Below are 9828 nucleotides of genomic sequence, written 5' to 3'. Positions count from 1 at the left end.
CTTCTTTAGGAAAGGTAGCTATTTCACAGTGGCCCACACCACCCTCCATGCCTGGGAGCCCAGGGTGGCCCTTGGCTTATCTTTGGGTTCACAGAGCTTCCTGAGGCACCTGGCAGATCTCAGGGTGGATGGAGGATGGGGGATCTTGTGCTGCCTTCCTCACCCAGGTGTAGGAGCCCCAGTCCTCTGCCCCGCATGTCATCCCTCACCTGTTCCATCTTTCCCTCTCACCCCAGACATCCCTGGGCTCCCCTCCAAGAAGCTCTCCTCTCCCTTTCTTCACCCATCACCCCTGTTTTATTTTCTTGCCAAGATTTCTCACCACCTGACCTAGCGCCCTTTCAGGTGTTTCCTCTGTCACTGACTGCCTCCCCCAAGTAGAATGAAGCTCAGAAGAGGAGGAACATTCTCTTGTCTTCTGTTCTGTGCCACTGTATCCTCAGAATCCAGCACAGGGGCTGGAGCCTAATAGATGCTCAGTTAACTCCAGTGGAAGGAATGAATGGAATTCCGCGGCCCAGCACAGTGCCCGTCAAGACCCAGGCGATTCAGAAATCCCTGTTGACAGGAAGACGGAGACCCCAGAGGGCTATGGGTTCTGGCTTCAGGAAGCCCCCCTCTCCAGGCTCTTCCCTCTCCCAGACCCCATCCCAGCCGGGGCTCCCCGGGGGAGCAGGGCCGCCGGGTCCGGCCTCCGCACACTCCCCTCGCCGGGATTCGGCGGCCCCCGCGGCCGGGATGCGGGCTCCCGGGCGGGCGGGCGGGGGCCGGCCCCGGGCATGCTCAGAGCGCGCAGGTCCGGGCGGCGGCGGCGGGGGAGGAGGAGGGAGCGGCCGCCGCCGCCGCCGCCGCCGCCGCCGTGCGCTCGTGGGCCCGGGCGGAGCTGCGCAGTCTTCTCGCAGCTGCGCCAGGACAGCCGGCTCGCGGCCGTGCCCACAAGTTGCCGGCAGCTGAGCGCCGCGCCGCCTCCTCCCGCTCGCAGCCCCCCAGCGCCCACCCCGCGGCGGTCGCCGGCCCCTGGACGCACATCCCGCGGACGCCCACCCCAGATGTGAAGCGGCACCGCAGCCCCTCGCCCCCCAGCCCCTCGCCCCCCGGCGCCATCGACAGAGTCTCGCCAGCGTCTCCTCTGCCAGACCCCGCGGCTGGAAGATGTGGCAGCCGGCCACCGAGCGCCTGCAGGTAAGGGGCACCGGGTGACCGGGGGCCAGCCTGGAGGAGAAGGTGCTCGGACCCGAGGAGCAGAGGTGGCGCGTCTGACCACTGCCAAGGATTTGCCCAGAGCGATCGTGTATGAACGCAAGGATTAGAACCTGATGCTGTCGGCTTAACCCAGCGCCGGGCACCCGGCCGGGGTGAGGGGGGTGATGAAATTGACGAACGCATTGCTTCGGGCAGCGCAACTTTTGCCTTGGGGGTTAGTTGCCTGTAGGTATATATAACGTTGGATTTTCTGACCAGCAATTTTAGATTGCATTCCACTGACACAATTTACTGGTCTGGGGTTAGGAATTTTGCATCCAGATTTTTTTTTTTCCTTTTTGTCTCCAGGAAAGACAGAACAAATGATTTGAGAAAGCATTCGTTTGCCAATATAATTTGGAAATATCAAGCTTGGTTTGGCTTGGTCACGGTATGCTGCTTATTCTATTTTACTTTTTCCTATTTGTTGGAGCTCTCCCCTTCATCTCCCCTGAACCCAAGCTCCCCTACATATTTGAAAATCAAAAGTTAAATTCAGCCAGGAATAGTTATGCCCTGGGTCAGCCCATCAAAAGTTTTTCATTGCTGTCTACTGAAATGCCAAACTGCTTTTACTTTGGATTCTGAAGCCAGGGAGATGGGAAGGCGGTCAGAGTGAGAAAGAGGGGCGTTTTCAGAGAGGAGCTCATTCAGTGACACTCGGGACCCCGAAATCACCCTGACTGCAGGGTTTGATTGACTGCCTTCGCTGGAAAATATTCTCAGGAGGAAGGGCAGCTACTCTGCCAGATAAAATCCACTGAATCCTGCAGTTAAACTTTTGGCAGGCTTAGAGCCACACTGTTTCATAGTAAACTTTGAAGAAGTGTTTAAGTGGTAAAATACAGCACCGTTGGAAGCTGAATGCATCTGAAGACTTAGGACAGTGGAGGCCAGGAGGCTTCACTGGCTTTGGAGGTTTCTCAATGAAAATTCAAAGGGCCAAACACAGACTGTCTCTCAGATGCTAGGAGAGTCTAACCTTTGCCTGTGAGTTCTCATACTGAGGATTAACCTGCAGAGGGCATTGCTTTTAGCAGAAATAGATGCCTCACAACCCCTTTCCAAGCCTCCCTGGGCCTGCAGTCTTGTGGGAGTGGGTTCACAGTAAGAGCTTGAGACACCAGGCCAATCCCCTCGGGTCTCAAACAGACTGAACAAGAAAAGAGATCTTGAGCCTTGAAGATAGGGAGGTGGGTGACCAGCCTCCTAACTCTCTCCTTCTCTTATTAAGAGAGTCAATATTGGGCTCTGAATGATTGGCCAAAGGTGATGTACATGTATTTCAGCACTGGCATCAGTTACCAGTTCTACGTGTGCATTTTTCCTTCAGTTCAGGATGGTGAATTTATTCTAAAGGAAGGAGTGACTGAGCGGGGGTGGAGGGTTTCCCATCCAAGTGAGGAGAGAAGCTCTTGGAGGTCCTTAGAGAGATGAGGTCAGAATTCCTGGGGGTGGCTTTTATGGGCTGGGGATCCGTGCCTCTGCAGAGTTTGTAGATTTTTGTCTCTTGAAGTTATTTCTACCGGCCCGTTTCATGTAGGGACTCCTGTGTGCTCCACAGCACGTGACCCTTGGCAGGAGCTAGCTCTGGCTTGCGTTCCGCATGGCGATCATTCCTCGCTAGAAATGTCCTGGCTCTTCTGTGAAATGTACACATGTGCATTTGGCATGAGCCTGGTGTATTACAGTGTGCATTTGCAATGCATTTGTTTCATTTTGAAGTGTCAGATTGAAAGAGCAGGGGTTTTTGGCTTTTGAAGGCTCAAGTAAACATGCCTAGTCCCTGACTAAGATCAAGTCACCATTGGAAGATACTTATCGACACAGGGCTTAACTTCATGCTGCCCTAATTTAAATTAGCAACCAGACCTGGTTCTCTTTTAAAAGTATATCTCAAGCCTTGCAATTATAAAAGTGAGCCACATGGAGGAAAAACCTTCGTATTCATGGCTTCTTCCCCAATAGCAGCTTGGCTCTTCTTTACAACATGATTTGTATGTTTTTATTTTTTGCTTCTGGGGAAGGGAGCTGTTGAGGGTGAGGTGGTGAGTGAGTTGCTTGTAATGATATTTTATTTACATTCCTTGTGGTTATCTTTGTCACTTGGGCTCTGTTTGCTGTCTGGGATTTTTTCTTCCCTTTTTTGCCCTCAAGGCACCACTGTATAGGAACATTGGTTTCCGATTCCTCAGTGAATGGGATGCTTCACATGCCCAGATGTTGTGGCCATGGAAATGGCAATGGAAAGCGTGTTCGATGGGGAAATAATCATGAATCCCAGTCTGTAACGGAGTCAAAGCCCCACCCTCCTTACACAAATCTGTTTAACTTTCTCATACCACCTCATTAGTTTTTTTCCTCATTCATTTTTAATGCAAACATTCTAATTTCGATGAGCTTGAGTGAAGAGAATGCTTCAAGGAAGTGTTCCCAGAGCTTCCTAACAGGACTAAGGAGTCAATTTCTTGTACAAATACCTAGAAACAAAAGAGGTGAGGGAAGAAAAGGACATCTTTCCTTAACTGACTTTATTAGGTCCTATTAGATGATGCCATTCAAAAGGTCTGTGGCCCAGGGAGTGTGGCTGAACTTTGTTTAGGCTAGACAGTCACCCTCTAACTAATGTGAGTCCAATGTCCAGCTCTCTTGCTCAGGAAATGGCATCTTTGGCCAGGGTGGATTATTGTTATCAAACCCCACTTCTTTGCCAAACGAACGAATGCTGATACTTTCTGATGTGAGGCTTTGCTGTTTGACCCAAATCCAGTACAGGCAAAGTGACCTGTTGCCCCGAGCAGGGCTGAGCTGGGGAATTTCTCATTCAGTCACACAGACTGCGGCAAGTTCACCTGCTCCCCTGAATGTTAAAAATTCTGTTACATCCCACTCGAGCCCTCGCTGGGAGCTTCTGCCATTAAAAATATAATAGGATCAAAGGGGATGTGAAGATTTAAATTACCACCCCAGCTTTTAAAATGGAATAAATATGAATTCTTCCCTTTTTACCTTCTCCTTTGCACAGCAGACTTTTTTCCTTAGAGGGACTCGGGAGAATTATAAATTTTTTAAGAAGCAGATTTGAAACAGGCTTTTTTCAGAAAAGTGAAAGGGGACTTTCCAGTAAAAAAGGCTAAGTATTGGTTTTTCAAAATAGAGATGAGATTACTTCTGGCCTCGATATTTTACAATTTGCATGGGTTGCCTGATTGTCTTGATTGTTGGGCTGGGCAGAGGCGTTAGAAGTGACAGACTCAAAAACTCAGGAGTGTGGACTCGGCCATAAGGAGCGTGAGTTTCCCCAGAGCGTCTGTCTTCAGGCTGCTACCAGATACATTTTTTGGAAGCCTGGAAAGGTGGAGAGCAGGAGAAAGATGACTGGAGACTGAGTTTGGAACAAAGGAGATCAGTGCATCCTTGCCTGTCGTGTAGTTATTACAAGGACGGAATGGAGAGTGGTAGTAGAAAGGTATGGAAAAAAGTTCTAGCAAATTCTACTTGTGGAGTAGATCTGTGTGTGACCATCTTCCCATGAGGCGTTCTATAAAGGTCCTAGTAATTTGCCTGTTTTTCCTGAAATTAAAATGTCTTCATGGCAGCTCCAGAAAATACAGAACTTTTATCGATAAAGCTGGCTTTTGGCTTCTCAGCCTGGACCGTGTTTCCCCCTCACCATTTTTTTTTTTTTCATTCACGTTTTGGTCAATGGCTGTACATTAGAACCTCCAAGAGGGTGAAATGAGGAAGGGTAGGGAGGAAACCAGATCCTGAAGAACCTTTCTTTTAGTTTCTTGTTAAATGTTTGGCTGATAAAAAGGTTTACATTTGTGACTAAATACTATTGAGTTGGCCAAAAAGTTCACTGGGTTTTGAGTAAAACTAAAAGACATTTTTCATTTTCACCAAGAACCTTCTCGAACAACGTATTCATTAACCGAACGAACTTTTTGGCCAACCCAGTATTTGGAGATTTGAGGAGGTAAGAGCACTTCTTCCCCAGGATCATCTTGCCCTTCCTCTGCCTTGTCATATCGGGCAGATCTTGCCTTGGCCTGGAGCGTCGATTGTTCTTGATTTATTTCTCTATCATTACCCACTTCCACTTTTCCCCTGAGAAGGGAGATGGAAGAACCTTCTAAAAGATCAGCTGGAGACCATTAAACTGGGCCCATCAGGCAGAGAGAAGACCTTGGCAAATCTGACACTTCTCCTGGCAGACCAAGTTGACAGGAGGAAAACAGAGTGAGGCAGATCATGACAACACCAGCTTTTACGGAGCACGCGCTGTGTGTGTGGCACGACGCTAAGGGGTTTTATTTGAATTAGCTAGCTCATTTACCTTCCATGACCGCTTTTATCCCCATGTTATAGATAAAGAAACTGAAAGCCAGAGAGTTTAAATGATCCGGCCAGGGTTGGGCAGCCAGACAGGAACTGAGCTGGAATTCGAAGCAGGAGGTTTGCTCCGGATCTCCATCTCTGCTTTTCTGTGATTTAGAAGGATGCGGGTGCTGTTGTTATTAATAAATAGAATGGCAACGGTGGTGGCCTCATGGGCTCTGAGAGGCTACTTTCATATCTCTTGTTGAAGCCGTGTGGTTGCCTGCGTGGACCAAGGGCTACCCTCTTTTTGGTGGCCCAGATCTCTGGGGGAAGTAAACTGCTGTGTCGTCCTCAAGCTGAAATTCCCAAGTGCCATTTAAGAGTCTCTTGAGCTGGAGCACATGGCATTTGTCCGAACTAGAGACCTTGAAACTGCAGTAAAAGCCTGATCACGTCTGCAGTCGCTCCCCATTTAGGCCAGAAATGGGAGGAAGGGAGGGAGGAGGTCGGAGAGTTCAAGAGCAATTGCTTAGAAATGAGCAAGAGCTGCTCTTACAGACACACAGGTTTCTCACTAAATCGATCCTACGTCTTGCTGTGCTTTTCAGCCCTCATAGTTGAGTAAGCACAGAGCACTGGGCCTTATCCTTCCTAAAGAAAACTTGGACTTATCATTAATTTGAGGTCTCGCAGAAGTAACATGCTACCTTCTATCATTGGGTTTTTCCTGGAGTTTTGACAAACTAGAGACCTTAAAAGCTGTCAATAACCCCGATCACTTCTGCAGTCATTCCCCATTTAGACCAAAACTGGGGGGGAAGGGAGGGAGGAGGTCGGAGAGTTCAAGAGCAAAATCTCTACTAAGTGACTTGCAAAATGCTAGTCTTGGGAAAAAACCTCTCTGTCCCTTGGTTACCCATTGCCTAATGTTGACTGTCCTGGGTTATCTCAGAGCCTTAGGCAACGTTTTGCATTTTGTTTGATGTTCCAGATTATCTCTCTCTTCCACCATATGAATTTGTCCCGTAAATTGGATCCTGGAGCGGCTGACACTGGACAGCCCCACGGCTATTGGCCATCAGGCTCCCTTGCACAGGGCTATTTGACTCCTCGAATTAGCCGCAGTTTAGGGACTCGTTAGTGGTCAGCAAATAAAACCAGTCCAGAAGCACTCAATGGCTGCAGTGTGCTTTGTTCAGCCACCTTTGGGCACAAATCTAAATGGAGGCTTTATCTAAGGAGAGCAAGATGAAATTTTTGAGATATTTGTCCAAAGACCTCCTTAGAGTCTCGTGGAATTTGTTACTATCATTTTATGTTAACTTAAAACAAAAAAAAAGGTTGTGATCCCAATGTAGCTGCTCTCCAGTGATAAAGCATCAGAATATTCACCAGGTCCAAACACCCCCAGGGTGAGAACTGGAATAGGATGGTGTCAAGGATAAAGCACAGACTTGCTTTGTGCCTTTGGCAGATTTCAATGCTGCCAAAGTCACAGTAGGCTGTCTCACTTAGTACTGATGCCACTTGGTATTTGCCGAGGTATCTTTCCCATGTAAGACAGCCCAAGCCGCCTCCTTCTCCCCTCATGTGTTGTGACTGAGGTCTTAATTTCATAAGGGAGGTTTCAGTAGTGAGAAAAATACCACCTCCTTCTGCTTTTTGAAGCCTATGTATTAGTTGGGTCTTTTATGACTTGCACCCTTGGCTTTCCTAACTGACATGGCTACAAAGGGACCAAGATTCAGATTCAGAGCCTGGTCTCTATGTCTTACTCACTGTTATGGGTTGAGCTGTCTCGCCACAACCCCCCCACCCCACCCCGCCCCACCGACACAGATATGTTGAAATCCTAACCCTGGGACCTGTGAGTGTAGCCTTATTTGGAAATCTGGTCTGTGCAGATGTAATTGAGTGAAGGTGATGTCATACTGGATTAGGGTGAGCCCTAAACTCGATGACTAATGTCCTTATAAGGAGAGATTTGAAGACACAGGGAAGAGGGCCATGCGAAGACGGAGACAGAGTGTGGAGTTATGCTACCACAAGCCAAGGAAAGCCAAGCACGGCTGGCAACCGCCCGAGGCTAAAAGAGTCAAGGAACAATTCCTCCCTAGGGCTTTTGGAGATAAATGGCCCTACCAACATCATGGTTTTGGATTTCCAGCCTCCAGGATTGTCAGAGAGTACATTTCTGTGGTTTTAAGCCATCCAGTCTGTGGTGGTGTGTTATAGCAGCCCTAGGAAACTAACACGCTAGTACATTCATGAAACCTGCTGCCTTTGTCTGTGTTCTGTCACTGTACTTCCGAAGGCTAAGGTGTGCCTGACTTTCATATACTGGGACTAAATCAGTGTTTCTGTATAGCATGCTTTTTGTGCTGAGCGTGAATTTGTTTATGGTGGATTTGAAAAATAATGAAAACGGACATTAGAGAACAATTAAATGCTGCTTCTTTCTCTCTCATCTACTTCTGGTCAACATCCTGGGAAAATGAAGCAAAAACTGAGAGGAATGTGTGCCCTGTTGCCAAGGGAGGGCCTCTGGAAGTAAATGTGCTTCAAGAGATAGTTCACGCTGGTACTTAAAATTATGGGCTCGGGTGTGGAAGACAGTCACTTCAAGGAGGATCTCAGTGACACTTTTGCAGACAGGCAGGACCGAGGGAGGCCCAGGGTTTTATTCTCAAACATTCTGGGTTGTCCGTCTCTGCAGGGTCCCGGGTAGCCAGCCTCTGGGATTTGCCTCTTCCCAGCAAGGACAACTGTAGACTGATGTTAGGATCCGTTTCCAGTCAACCTCCAGGACAGCTCCAGAGTATGTCTGGTTGATTATTTGTATCTGGTTGGATATTTTGTTTTGTTTTTGTTTTTCACTTGGTGACCTCATAAATTATTTTAATGAAGTATCCATGCCTATGCTGGAACTCACTTTTAAGATAAAATAAACGTCATTAGGAGTCATAGTACTCACTTTTCTGGTTTTTTCATACAGTAGCTACGATGGCACAGACGTTTCCAGTCCTGATGAGGGTAAGGAGCCTGGATCGCTGCACAGCTGCTCGTTGGATTTGCATTTCTTAGAGTGAAGAGTCACTCAAGTTTTGTGTTTTTTTAAAAATTTATTTTATTACCGTATAGTTGATTTACAATGTTGTGTTAATTTCTGCTGTACAGCAAAGTGATTCAGTTATACATATATATATACACACACACACACACACACACACACACACACACACACACACACACACATACATTCTTTTTCATCATGGTTTATCGCAGGATACTGAGAGTCACTCAAGTTTTGAAAGGCTGCTTTACTTTCCACTCTCTTCCTCAGTAGGGAAGGATGCTGCACATGTGAAAGGGAGGGAGAGGTGCCAGGAGAAAGGGGCTCCTTAATCGTTATGCTTTCTTAATAGTAGATCCACCCTAATCCTTTCATGACAAGCCCTTCCCCATGGTTTCTGTGTAATTGTGGGTCTGGGGATAAACACGCAGATTCTGTAGCCCCTTCTGCCCACCGCATGCTTTGATGTCTTTACATCAGGAGCCGGCTTTCCCTCAGGTGTGTACGGCATCCTGGTGTACAAGCCACCTGTAATGCGGGACAGTAGACACTGCTGTTTCCTTTCTGTGTCTTCTGAGAATGCTCCCTCGGCACGGAGCTGGGGGCTGTGGGACCGTGGTACTGGTGAGTGGCTGTTGCTATTTTTTTTTGCTTTAGGTTTAACTGCTTGGGAGCTTAGTGTATTAGTTTCCCAGGGCTGCTCTAATGAAGTACCACAAGCTGGGTGGCTTAAGCAACAGAAATGTACTGTTTCATAGTTCAGGAGGATGGATGTCTCCAATCAACTTGCGTGAAGGGTCGATAGCTTCCGAGGGCCGTGAGGGAGAATCTTTTCCACGCCTCCCTCCCAGGTTCTGGTAGTTTGCTGCAAATCTTCGGCATTCCTTGGCTTGTGGCAGCTTCACTCCAGCTGAAGCTTTGCATGGTGTTCTCCTCATGTGTTTTTCTCTGTGTCCAAATTTCCTTTCTTATAAGGACACCGGTCATATCGGATTAGGGGCCCACCCTAATCCAGTATGATCTCATTTTAACGTAACTTATTATATCTGCAATGATCCTATTTCCAAATAAGGTCACATTCTGAGGTACTAGGGGTTAGGGCTTTTACATATGAAATTTTTGGGGACACAATTCAACCTATAATACTTAGTGTGGAATTTTTTTTGGGGGGGGGGTTAATCCCTCATGTA

General features: G+C 47.8%; 1 protein-coding gene across 7 annotated transcripts in view; it reads left to right on the top strand.

The window, feature by feature from the left end:
- Window positions 1-786: 786 nt before the first annotated feature.
- PID1 (phosphotyrosine interaction domain containing 1) overlaps window positions 787-9828 on the top strand; it is a 240117-nt gene continuing 231075 nt past the window's right edge. Inside the window, exons 1-2 of one of the 7 annotated variants that reach the window (XM_082464661.1) lie at window positions 787-1182; window positions 8561-8598. In XM_082464661.1, coding sequence (XP_082320787.1) covers window positions 8569-8598 — 30 coding nt within the window. In that variant the 5' untranslated portion in view covers window positions 787-1182; window positions 8561-8568. The other 6 variants (XM_082464659.1, XM_082464658.1, XM_082464660.1 and 3 more) reach the window with 6 other exon arrangements.

This window comes from Balaenoptera physalus (genome assembly GCF_965194825.1).
Source record: "Balaenoptera physalus genome assembly, chromosome: 6".
Lineage (NCBI taxonomy): Eukaryota > Metazoa > Chordata > Mammalia > Artiodactyla > Balaenopteridae > Balaenoptera > Balaenoptera physalus.
This window is presented reverse-complemented; position numbering and strand designations above follow the sequence as displayed.